Below are 14085 nucleotides of genomic sequence, written 5' to 3' on the forward strand. Positions count from 1 at the left end.
TGTCTTCCATACACGCGTTTAGCAGTGCTTTATCACGGTATTTATTTAAAAAAACAAAAAAGAATCAACGCCGTCCCTTGACATAATGTCTCATTAGCGTTCATCTCCAAAAGGACGTAACTGGGACGAGAAAGTGAGCATCACCTTGCGCAAGAGTGATATAATAATGCTGTCACCTTCTTGCCTCAAGAGAACCACATCGTTTTTTAAAAGGCAGTTTCCTTCCTCAGCTGTTTGGAGGATTTACAGCTGACGATAGACCATTCTTTCTTATAAACGTTCTTGGCCGTTCTTTTCTCAGAGAACATTCATTTCTCGTTCATGTTCCTTTTTCGTTAGATTTGATAGGCGTACGTTCACACCGGAACGCGGAAAACGAACTATCTCAAGAATGCTCGTTCAGTATTAGGCCTATCTTCCCAATGTCCAGAAAATAAATCATAATTTCTAGACTTCCTGGTGCTAGGTAGTTTCGGTCAGAATATATTTTAACTGGACTAAATTAATCGTTATAAACATTTGAGTAACGCCGGAGTATATTTTTCAGTCAATAATAGGGTTAAATTGCCCAAGTGATTCCGTGTTAAAGTTAAGTGAAAGAATGGAAGAATCCTAATATTATTATTACCCGGATATATATATATATATTATATATATATATATATATATATATATATATATATATATATATATATATATAATCCTCTTCCACATATAGACGCCAAGGTCTTTACTACTGTGGGAAGAACACGAAGTGTGGAGGAACTGACCACCCTTGAATCTATAATGGTCAAATTGACTGTCCATACCCTCAATCACCAGTCAGCGTCAACCCAAGTGTTCATTGCATAGTTTCCCCTTGTTTTTAGCCTCTGTGCCTGTGCTTCCCCCCAACCCCTCTATCCCCCCCGCCTGTTGTACATTTCTCGTTAGTCTGCCTTACGCTATCATTCTTGTTGGGTGCGTTGTGCTTATTGCCTTTGCTTGTGTTTTATCCCCTTGTTCTGTTTTATATCTGCTAATATGGTGTAAATAGGTATGTAATGTGTCTATATATTATCTTTTATGCTCAAATACTGCTTATTTTAATCGCTATTTCAACATGGAAAATGTATCAAGCGATACGAAACGCCGGCTTCTTACTAAATGAATAGAAAACAGAATGCCTTACCATAGCTCTATGTATATATATATATATAGAGAGAGAGAGAGAGTATGCATACACGTATGTGCGCTTGTCAGAATAATAATGTGTCTGCTTGATATTATTAGTTGAGACTTAATGAAAACATTCCAGATTTTCCTGTGCAACTTCGTTAGGACATTTTCCAGAAGCAGTGAATGCCGTTGATCGAAGGCCTCGGAACTCGACTGAAGGTCGTACCTGACTTTTGTTTCTAGGCCGAAAGTCAGTCAAGTGTTCGAACTTGTTTCAAAATACCAATTTTGCGGCTGGTACTAACTGCTCCGGTGATTACGTTAAAAGGCTAAGAAATTCTCTCTCTCTCTCTCTCTCTCTCTCTCTCTCTCTCTCTCTCTCTCTCTCTCTCTCTAATGGAATAAGGATAATTAAAACAAGCCACGTATCTTCAGGGTAGGTAATTTATTTTCTTTGTGCGTTTGTTTTTTTTTTTTTATATAAATTACCTACTTCCTCCTTTATATTATGGCTTCTTTTGTTTTAACCATACAGATATTTCTCCCCTGATTATCTTAATTACGAGCTCATACATTCCCCTTGGTGGGGTGTGTGTGTGTGTACGTGTGGGAAGGGTGTTGGGGGAGCGGGGGGGAAGGGATATAGAAGGGAGTAGTCTTAGCACCGGTAAACTTCACTTACTCGAACGGAAAGACGCTTCCTTAACTATGGCCTTTCAAGGCCGATTTTTTTATGATAATGACCCCTACTTTTGTTCTTCCTGCATTTTTTTGTTCCTACTTAAGTACAAAAGTGTGGTGTTTGCATTTCCGGTAATGAGTCTCTTAATTCGTTTGTTTTTCGTAACGTTTTATTCATTTGCATATCCCTATATTTAAAGCAGTCCTAATTGATACACTGAATTTAGACTCATGCTTCGGCTGACGAATAAAAAGATGCCAGACATATATAAGTATGCAAATGAATACTGTTTATAAATATTATCAACAGTACGAGAAGCTTTCACCTTTCAACTTTCGTTGCTGTGAAAGCGAACAAACAGATGTTAAAATGGCGGGTTTTATATTCGAATGCAAAGCATAATTGGCTCAGTCGATCTTTCCCGCCAAATCTATCCTTTCAGAATGAACTTAAGATCATTTTCTTATTGACAGTTATCTTTTTTTTTTTTCTCAATACGTTGCTTTGAGTTATTGCGTCGTATCAATTATCAGTCATTTTTTTACATTTGAGTTCACATAATTCATATTATATCGCGTATCACGAATTATGAATTTCTTTAGACCTAAGCGACCATGACGTCAACCTCTCTCTCTCTCTCTCTCTCTCTCTCTGACGTCAACTCTCTCTCTCTGTATGCTAATGAAGTAGCGTCCGAAGTGTCAGAATAGCTCATTATTTTTGCACTTAGTATAGACTGATACAATGCAAGAAAGTAACTGGATTGCATTGTACACTTTTAGGATTGCATTAAGTGAATTCCAGGTAAAAGTGTTTCCTATTTCATTTTTCATATATTTTCTTGCACAACCGGTAAAGATAATTGTGACTTTTTTTTTTTCATTCAAGCTCTTGTCATACATTCATTTCATTCACTAGAGCTTATCAGGTCTTTATGAAATTTACAGTGATCCCCACCCCGCCTCTCTCTCTCTCTCTCTCTCTCTCTCTCTCTCTCTCTCTCTCTCTCTCTCTCTCTCTCTGAAAAGTGTCTGTTCTCTCTCTCTCTCTCAGCAAGCATTTTTATGAAATTTACAGTGATTTCTGTGTGTGTGTGTGTGTGTGTGAGAGAGAGAGAGTGCCCATTCTCTTCTCTCTCTCTGAAAAAGTGTCCGTTCTCTCTCTCTCTCTCTCTCTCTCTCTCTCTCTCTCTCTCTCTCTCTCAGAGCAAGCATTTTTATGAAATTTACATTGATCTCTCTCTCTCTCTCTCTCTCTCTCTCTCTCTCTCTCTCTCTCTCTGAAAAAGTCTCTCTCTCTCTCTCTCTCTCTCTCTCTGAGCAAGCATTTTTATGAAATTTACAATGATCTCTCTCTCTCTCTCTCTCTCTCTCTCTCTCTCTCTCTCTCTCTCTCTCTCAAGCATTTTCTGAAATTTACAATGTGCCCGTTCTCTCTCTCTCTCTCTCTCTCTCTCTCTCTCTCTCTCTCTCTCTCTCTCTCTCTCTCTGAGCAAGCATTTTTATGAAATTTACAATGATCTCTCTCTCTCTCTCTCTCTCTCTCTCTCTCTCTCTCTCTCTCTCTCTCTCTCTCTCTCTCTCTCTCTGAGCAAGCATTTTTAAAAATTTACAATGATCTCTCTCTCTCTCTCTCTCTCTCTCTCTCTCTCTGTGAAAAAGTGCCCGTTCTCTCTCTCTCTCTCTCTCTCTCTCTCTCTCTCTCTCTCTCTCTCTCTCTCTCTCTCTCTCTCTCTCTCTCTCTCTCTCTCTCAAAGCATGCATTTGGGGGATGAGGTTGCCACCCCCCACACCCTCCCCTACGGATGTTACAGTGGCTTATTTGCTAGAGAAATGTGGCATTCCTTATTGATCACCCGTCCAAGTACTAACCGGACTCAACGTTGTTTCAGTTGGCTTTCATTTCCTTTGTCTTTTTTCTTTGTGTCCTTCTCTTCTTTATACGGTAGCAATAATAATAATAATAATAATAATATTATTATCATCATCATACAAACAACAACAATGTTAATAATCATCATCATCATCATAAAAAACAACAACAATAATAATAATATAATAATCATCATCATCATCATCGTCATTCATCATCAGTCATGTCATCATAAAAATAAAAAAGTAATAATAATGAGATAACCGCTCTCCGCTATTTCAGCGAAACTGGACACTGATCTGACATTTCTGAAGTTCATTTTTCGACGATGCGTCAGTCAGTCCTGTCTTTTGTCATTCCTTTCCCTCCCCCCCCACCCTTTCCCTTCCCCCACCCAGATACAACAAAAGACGCTACAGAGAGAGAGAGAGAGAGACAAAGTCATGCTTTTTAAGATTAAAAATTTATATGCTTCATTTACAAGGTCGGCTAAATTGAAGTCCTTTGTTGGAAGGACTCTGTGATACATTGATGTTCCTGTTGCTTTGCGCGAGTTTTATGCCATCGGATGAATGTTGCGTTTTTCTTTATAGTTTTTATTTTTATTTATTTTCTATTCTATTGTTTTTTTTATCTGATCAGATGGATTTTGTGTTATTTATAGTTATTTTTGTATTTTTTATTTTTTTATTTATTTTTTATCTGACCAATTGGACTGTGTGTTTTTCTTCGTAACTTTTTTTTTTATTTATCTGACCAAATGGACTGTGTGTTTTTCTTTATATATAGTTTTTATTTTTATTATTTATTTTATTTATCTGATCAGATGGATTTTGTTTTTATTTACAGTTTTTATTCATTTTTATTAACTTTTTTTTATCTGATCAGATGGACTGTGTGTTTTTCTTTTTAGTTTTTATTTTTATTTATTTTTTACTTTTAATTTATCTTTTTATTTATCAGATCAAATGGACTGCGTGCTTTTCCATATAGTTTTTATTTTTATTTATTTTTTTACTTTTAATTTATCTTTTTATTTATCAGATCAAATGGACTGCGTGCTTTTCCATATAGTTTTTATTTTTATTTATTTTTTTACTTTTAATTTATCTTTTTATTTATCAGATCAAATGGACTGCGTGCTTTTCCATATAGTTTTTATTTTTATTGATTTTTATTTATCTGATTAAATGGACTCAATTCTCAGGGAGCGTCGCTCCCCCAACCCTTGGGTCACCCCACCGTGTACCTAACCGTCTTTTGCTATTTTTTATGCTATTTTTAAAGAATTCCGAGATTGCTGAAGAAATACCACCATGGGGCCCCAGGACCACCACTGTGGTATCCCCACTGTGGTCTCCCCACTGTGAACCCAACCTTCTTTTGTTTTTGAGTTTGAGTTAATAATTTTTTTTTTTACTATTTTTAAGAAGAATTCCGAAATCGCAATAGAAATACCAGAGTGAGTTGAAATTCAAATCACTGTAGAAATACCAGCGTGGATTGAAATTCAACCGAGCTGTGACAACATAAATCGATTGTTGTCCATCGCGTAATGCGCTGTTGCAAGAGATTTCAACGCTGGCGAAAGACGCAGCTAGCTATCATTACTTGCGTCCCAGAGCGGAACGGAAAAAAAATTGGATAATGATAAAAATCTGATGTTTTTGTTTGCGAGTTGTGGAGTCATATATTGAACAACTTGTCCGTCCCACCTACTTGAAGAAAAATGATGAAATTAATTTTATGAGAAGCTGAAAAATCGTTTTTGTAAAGAAACTTTTGCGAGAGAATTTGAATAAAAATCTGATATTTGTGTTTGCGATTTGTGGTGTCATATTTTGAACAACTTATCCGCCCCACCTACTTGAACAAAAATGATAAAGTTAATTTTATTGAGAAGCTTGAAAATCGTTTTTGTAAAGACACTTCTGCGAGAGAATGTTGAATAGACATTATACGTGCAATCTCGAACATTCACGCGCGTGCGCGCAACTCACACATCTCGCGATGAGCAATTCTTTACAGGTGCCATTCTCCTTGTGCCATTTAACTTGTTAATTGTCATTTAAATAGGATTCATGGTCGGTGAATCTTCTTTTGGGTATTAAACAGTCATCTCTGATATGTGAAAATTAATGCAGTTGACAATTGCAGGTAAAATAATGGACGACAATTCTTTTGTATAAAGATGTCTTTTATCAAACACGCGTTAACTCTCTCTCTCTCTCTCTCTCTCTCTCTCTCTCTCTCTCTCTCTCTCTCTCTCTCTCTCTCTCTCTCTCTCACTATGCACGTATTGAAACAGATGAACACTGTAGGTTCAGTTGCAGTTTACAGAGAACCATAAGCTGTAACTAACAGTTAATGAGACCTGTCAGTAAGTTAAACAATGGTCAAAATGAGGGCACGGTGTCTTTTGCCCCAGGTCATACCCAGTGGATGTCCGAGGGTATGTCTTGGACGTTCACCAATCCAGGAACTGATCTGCCTTACGTGTTGCTGTGTCAGCAAATTGTGTATTTGATAAGCAGCAATTTTTTGTTTAAGCATCAATTAATACCTATTAGCATCAGAGATTTTCTTTTCAATATTTGCAATAGAATGTGTCAGAATCGGGAGAAGTTCTCTTCAGAAATACCCACCGTTTTTGTCTACAATGACATTCGTAATTTGTTCCCAAATTAAATCTTTTTCATTAAATTGTTTTTGCATTATTGTATTGGGTCATATTTATCAATATGACTTTTTTCTGTTGCTGAATATTTCGTTTTTTTTTTTTTTTGTGCAGTGGGAGGGCCAGATATAGCTTTCACTTTCAACCGTCGAAAAAAGCAACAAGCTACAAAAAAAGAAAAAAAATACACGTGATGGTACTTTCATCTCTTTCTCCACCTTGCTAAGAATAATAACCCGTTGTTTTAGTGTTCTGTAAACGAAAATTATTGTGCCAGCTTTGTCTGTTAGCACTTTTTCTGTCCATCCTCAGATCTTAAAAACTACTGAGGCTGGAGGGCTGCAAATTGGTATAATGATCATCCACCCTCCAATCATCAAACATACCAAATTCCATCCCTCTAGCCTCAGTAATTTTTATTTCATTTAAGGTTAAAGTTAGCCATAATCATGCTTCTGGCAAAGACATGGGATAGGCCACCACCGGGACGTGGTTAAAGTTTCATGGCCCGCGGCTCATACAGCATTACACCGAAACCACCGAGAGAGTGGTCTATTTTCGGTGGCCTTGATTAGACACTAGCTGGTGTACGGAAAACTCGATTGCGCCGAAGAAACTCTGGCGCATTTTTTACTAGTCTAACATCTCTGTTGTCTTACCGTTTACTTCTCCATTTGCTCCAGGGAAAGAAGCGGATGTCACCCCCCGTGAATGAGAAGGGAGAAAAACACCGATTAAAATAAAAACAAAAGAAGTTGGAGTGCAACAGATCGCATCGAACGGAAACAGGACAATGACTTTCAGCATCCTCCGAATGATCCCTATCTACCTGCTGAGGATCCTCTTGGCCGCCATCTTGCACGACACCGGTTCGCATGACTACGACGCTTCGAACAAGTTGGCTCCCCAGTACGATTTCATAATAGGTGAGGAGGTTGGAGCTTTACTGAATAGACTCCTTATGTTGTTGCTGTTATTATTATTATTATTATTATTATTATTATTATTATTATTATTATTATTATTAGACAACTGTTCGCTTTTAACATATTCACCACTAGGCCTAGACCTATTGGTGAATAATAGGTGCGAAGGTTAATGCTTTACTAAATAGTCTCTTTATTTCATTATTATTATTATTATTATTATTAGACAACTTTTTGCTTTTCACATATATACCCCTAGGACTAGACCTAGACCTACATTTATTTATTGACGTTCTGCTCAAGGCTTCATTTCCTTCTGTAAGCTTAATTGGAGTTGTTTGTCTAACCGCTTGACGGAGCAACTTCTGCTTCTTTCCCTATCGTTAGTGGCGTACGTAAGGTAAGGTTAACAACTGCCTGCATCAAACCGAGGTCCATGTGTAACCTTGTGTCAGACTATCTCTTCTCTCCATGCTTCTGCGGATGATTCAGAACCTCCATCCCCATTTTCGGGCCTGGGGTGAATAAGGGCACAGGGCTGCTAGATCTATGCATGTAAAAAGAAAAAAAGAAGGAAAATGTTTCCGCATTGTGGTATGAGACGTAAGAATTAAGTGAGATACCAAGGAAAGTTCAGATAGTGAGTGACAAAGGTCCTTGTCAATGTAATAAACAAGTCAGAAGTGGAACCTGATTTAATGACAAAACCGGAACTGTGGCGCATTGGTGCTCGCTTGGCTCATTACACCGGTCACCAAGGTTACTTGAAGTAATAGATAATGATATTTTATCGATTAGAACCATCTCTTCGTTGTAAGAGTGATTCTACCTTATAGAGGTTATGACTCCCAAGCAATCACTTCTACCAGGGAGCAATATGGACTTGTTTTTGTTCTGTAAAATTCTAACGCATGCGACTTACGAAAATCATTAACTCGAAGATAGGTTTACTAGACTTACATTCATAAATCTATTCTTAAACTATAGAATAAATGACGAAAGAAGTCTAATATTATTTCCATCGAATATTGCAGTCGGGTCAGGAGCGGCCGGCGGAGTCTTGGCGTCTCGTCTGTCGGAAGTGCCCGGATGGAAAATTCTCTTGCTGGAGGCCGGAGGGGCGCCGCCTTTCGAGAGCTACGTCCCTGCCCTAAACCTTGCCTTAATCGGAGGGGACGCTGACTGGAATCGCTTGACCACGCAACAGAAATATTCCTTGAAGGGATTCAAGAACAATGTAAGATCAGGGGAACAATTTTTACCTTTTTTTTTTTTTATTCCTGTGTAGGCCGACAGGGGCGGCAGCCAATTGTCCGTATTGAACCCAGATGTTACAGATAAATTTTACAAATAATTCTCAGAGATATATTTTACGAAAGATAAAGTAACTGTTTCACATAGATTCATCATTAAGGTTTTACATATTTCTTTTTGTTCCTTTTATTTGAAGTTGCTTGGTGGCCCTTTGATCTTTCCAATGTCATTTACAGTTCAAGTGGAAACATTCAAAATCACTGGTATTTGTGGGAAACTAGATTTCAATAAGTATTTAATAAGAAGAATTAATTAAGTTGCTAGCAGGCTTCCTACATTATATTCCTATAGAACACTCAAATATTCATCAGAATGGTGTTGTCTCTTCAGTTAATGAACGAAATGACGAAACTTTGTCTGTTATCATCCATTCTTAGTACCTAGGTCTAAAGACTGTCTCAAGCACAACCTTTAAAACTGCATATGCAGAATTCGCGCTCTGCTTTTAATTTATTTTAGCTTAACAACGTTCGCATTTGAGTGCTGTAATCGTTGTTAGACATATTTCTTCTTTTTTAACTTTTTTTTTTTTTCTTTTAAACCAGGCAGCGCCGTATCCTCTCGGGCGCGTGCTTGGCGGATGCACGACGATCAATTTCATGATGTACGTCCGAGGTAACAGGAGGGATTACGACAACTGGGAGGCGCTGGGCAATCCCGGATGGGGTTATGACGTCGCCCTGAAGTACTTCAAAAAGGCTGAGGATTACCGGGGGACCAGAAATAAAGCCACCAGTGAGTTGACATTTCATAAGTTCCTGTTTTTGTTGCCTCCAGGGAGAGAGAGAGAGTGCTAGAGAGAGTGCGTATGGAGTGGGGAATCAGTGAACTGGGTGGTCGGTAGACCTCTACGCTTTTACTTTCGATTCAGTAAAAAAAATTATTTAAAAACAAGCAAAAAACAAATCCTCTAACTTTTTTTGAGATACCCACAACCAACCGGTCTTGTTTTTATCAAGACTTGTATACGAAAAGATGGCATCTTTTTATACTTACGTTTTTACGGTCATGTTCGTACGGAAATTGATGCTTTCCAGTGTTTTTTTTTCTTTTGCTGCAGTGAAATTCGTCCATCCGCAATATATTTTCCGTTGGTTAAGGACTGGACGCTCGCTTGATCTTGCAACGACATGCGATAACAATTAAGTTTGCAACACGGTGTGTTTCTTTTTTAAATATTAACTTTCCTCGTTACTTTTGGATTGTGTGTGTTTGTGTGTACATGAAGTACCATACGTACAGTATGTAGTGATTTGTTACATTGGTGCAGTTACTTTTTCATGACACATTACTGTGCTGTGACACACTTTCCTCAGTCCATGCTAAGACCTCTAGAGCGAAAGTATTATTATTATTATTATTATTATTATTATTATTATTATTGTTGTTGTTGTTGTTCAGACGATAAACCTTACGCACATAGAACACACTCGCAGAAGCTAGTGAGTTGAAACTCTGATTCAAGTTCGAAGCTTCACGGAGACTAGTATACATTTACTTTTACATCTGTTTTAAATCTGCCGTCACTATTTTTTTTACTAGATGCAGGTGCATTTTTGGTAACCACAGTGACCCCCGTACTCCGTAGCCACTCTAGTTCCTCACGGTTTTTAGATATGCTCATACCATGAGCGTTGAATTCAACAGTCAACGCAAATGAAGGTACCACAACTCCCGTAGTTCGAGAGGTTGAGGGTACCGCACCCAAACCTTTCGTGTTCGGGTTCGAATCCTATCATGGGGCACGTTGTATATTGGGGGATTGCGGGGGGAGTTCTACATTTGGACTCAAGGCTGGTACTGATCAGAACTTATCCCTAAAGCGTGAGGAAAACTTAAGTCAAAAGGTGTGTTAATTTATCTCTGGAACCATTTCCTCATCAAATTATAGGAAAATGTCCAATGTTATATATATATATATATATATATATATATATATATATATATATATATATATATATATATATATATATATGCCATCTAGGAAATACGTTAGCCTACAATCGTTATAATTAATTATGTTTACAGACTTGATATAAATGTTTGTTCAGCTACTCTAGGAAATACGTTAGCCTACAATCGTTATAATTAATCATGTTTGCAGACTTGACATAAATGTTTGTTCAGTTACTCATATGGAGCAGTAATGATATGGCATGTCCAACTACCAGATAAACCATAAATTACATATACTTCCCAATTACATAGAACTATTATCCCAGCGTCTGTTATACGAAATTTCTGACGTTGAAAGTTGAAACCATGATGTATTGAGTGTGACGGTGCCTGGTTCGTTGAACCTAATAAATTCCTTCATAAAACATCTTACACCGAAAGCGCAAAATACAAAGGTAAAATTTTTATTAAAAATACAGTCGGTATGTCCTGCGAAATTGTGCAGACTCACGGAAATAAAAGACCTTTCAATTTATTTACCTTTTTACTTCAGACTATCACTTGGTTATCCTTGAAATTTTGTAAACATTTGTTCAGTCGGCTTCCTTTGTGTCCGGGAACAATCTTCCCATGCATAATCTTTGTGCATTCTCTTATTTGTTTAATTTAATACTATTTCAAGCCCAGGTAGAGTATTTGGTATTTTGTAATGTTGAAGGATGTTGTTGATGTGGTTTGAATAATTTATTTATTAGGCAAGGCTGTGTGCCTTTATGTGGCACAATGGCGATTGTCACCTATAATGAAATTTTATCGGAATCCTTTGCTTCTTTATGTGATGACCGATTGTCATCTGACTGATTTTGACAGGCCAGACCAAACCTAACCAACTTAGGGTGCATGGTGTTCCTAACCTGTCCTAATTAGGCCTGCTGTGACTTTGACAAGGAATGGACTTCATTAACGTGTATGGACTGGGTGGCCTTGACAAGAAAATGACTATTTATTGTTAACACAGACGTTTAATGGCTGAGAGGTATTCAACAAGTTTGCATAATTTACAGCCAGTTGTGAAACTGCTACTTGTCTTCCTTTTTTATACCCTGATAAATATTTACAATAACATTCTCCCTAAATCTGGTAAAATGTATTTCTGCCGTAAATGCTCAGTTAGGGTAAACCAATTACAACCCACCCCCCTGGGCAATATGTAATGGTAAAGAGTTCTCCTAGTTGGTAACTACAGTTTCTGGTTAGGGTAAAATAACATGTGGAAAAAGAAAGGCTATATCTTAGACTAACCTTACACACCTAAGGACGCTGCTTGCTACTTGGAAGGCGGGAACCTAGTGAACTCCCCTCACAACCACCCTGCCTCCCCCCACCCGACCCACCTAACCTAACCCTATGGGCATGGTTTCTGTATGAGGTTCTTCTCATTTTTAAATATAGTGGGCCAACCCATCATATATGTGTTTTTCAATGAATACCTTTTGAAAATAACGGGGAAGACTTGTGAGGAGGTTTTTGACTAGGAAAAACTAAAACAAATGAGTAGTGCCAATAGCAATGGTAACAAGGTCAGAAGTAAAAGCAGTTGGGAAAATATATGCAGCAGTATGCTTCAGTGTCATTACCAGAAGAAAAAAGTAATAGAAGCCAATAAAACCATACATCTTGACATAACCTAACGTGATCCAGGATGCTAGGTCCTATCCCAATAGGAACATCACCTTCCCCTAGACCCCTGTAACCTTACCAGAAAAGTGTCAGTACTGCATCATGATACAGTGCCCATCATAAGCTAACCGTATCTAAGGTGTATCAACCTAACTTAGGGCAAATCTGTTTGATCTCATTAATGCAACACTACCCAGCATTTACTAATCACTTGCCAAGACATATTAGAGGAAAGTTTCATGTGAATTTGAGTTAATTGTATCAGAATACTGTGTCCTTTCCACAGGATATGTTAATGGCTTAATGATGTGACAAATCAGTAATTTGGGTTTAATATATATATATATATATATATATATATATATATATATATATATATATATATATATATATATATATATATATATATATATATATATTTATATATATATATATATATATATATATATATATATATATATATATATATATATATATATGTATATATATATATATATATATATATATGTATATATATATGTATATATATATGTATATATATATGTATATATATATATGTATATATATATATATATGTATATATATATATATATATATATATATATATATGTATATATATATATGTATATATATATATATATATATATATATATATATATATATATATATATATATATATATATATATATGTATATGTATATATGTATATGTATATATATGTGTATATATATATGTATATATATATATATGTATATATATATATATGTATATATATATATATATGTATATATATGTGTATATATATATATGTATATATATATATGTATATATATATATGTATATATATGTGTGTGTATATATATATGTGTATGTATATATATATATATATATATATATATATATATATATATATATATATATATATATATATATATGTGTATATATATGTATATATATATATATATATATATATATATATATATATATATATATATATATATATATGTATGTATGTATGTATATATATATATTTTTTTTTTTTTTCAGGGGACTACCATGGAAAAGGAGGACCTCTGGTTGTGGATGACAAGCGATGGTGGGCCCCTCTGCTAAATGGGTTCCTGAAGGCTGGTGAACAGCTGGGTTACAGAACAATTGATCCAAATGGACCAGACCAGATAGGTAAGGGCTTATTATTATTATTATTATTATTATTATTATTATTATTATTATTATTATTATTGTTGTTGTTGTTACTGAACAAGCCCACAGGTGCCACTTGAAATTCAAGCTTCCAACGAATATGGTCTTCATTTGAGAGAAGTAACAGAAGATAATTTAATAGGAAATACAGAAAAATAAAAAGTGTCATTAGAAAAGGTTTACTGAAATTGCTGGAACTACATGAATATTTAAATAAATTAAAGTGTTATATGGACATTTTGACAATGAAAACAATTTTTTCATGTTCATTGTCATTAGTATGGGATTTAATTTAGTATTATTACCTGGTGCCCTGCCTAAATTAGGATTATTTAGGGCAGCTTTGTAAACAAGAAAATCATTTAGAGCATTGGAGGTAACTTGTGGCATTAAGGAATAAATATTTACCTTTCAACTCAAATGGGCTATCAAGACATGAAGTGTACCTTCCCATTCCTGATTCAGCAGCTCTTCATAATGGTAATAGGAAATAAAGAAAAATGAGATCAGTTTTTAGAAAATGAAAAAAAATGTAAAATATATAAATAGGCAAAAATGTTAATAAAGTATAAAGTGAGTTCTTTTAGGGTAGTACAATAATGCATTACAACTTCGCTTGAACTTGTGAGGTTCTAAGTGCACGACATCCTCAGGGAGACTAACCCCACAGCCCAAGC

The 14085-nt window shown here is 35.8% G+C and overlaps 1 protein-coding gene across 3 annotated transcripts in view; it reads left to right on the top strand.

The window, feature by feature from the left end:
• Positions 1–14085, top strand: part of LOC136842856 (glucose dehydrogenase [FAD, quinone]-like) — a 49924-nt gene that overhangs the window by 24911 nt on the left and 10928 nt on the right. The window contains exons 1-5 of one of the 3 annotated variants that reach the window (XM_067110729.1): positions 906–1036; positions 7073–7315; positions 8350–8552; positions 9175–9364; positions 13253–13387. In XM_067110729.1, the coding sequence (XP_066966830.1) occupies positions 7183–7315; positions 8350–8552; positions 9175–9364; positions 13253–13387 (661 nt within the window). In that variant the 5' untranslated portion in view covers positions 906–1036; positions 7073–7182. Of the gene's footprint in view, positions 1–905; positions 1037–7072; positions 7316–8349; positions 8553–9174; positions 9365–13252; positions 13388–14085 lie in introns of those variants that run through there. The other 2 variants (XM_067110731.1, XM_067110730.1) reach the window with 2 other exon arrangements.

This window comes from Macrobrachium rosenbergii, chromosome 10, assembly GCF_040412425.1.
Source record: "Macrobrachium rosenbergii isolate ZJJX-2024 chromosome 10, ASM4041242v1, whole genome shotgun sequence".
Lineage (NCBI taxonomy): Eukaryota > Metazoa > Arthropoda > Malacostraca > Decapoda > Palaemonidae > Macrobrachium > Macrobrachium rosenbergii.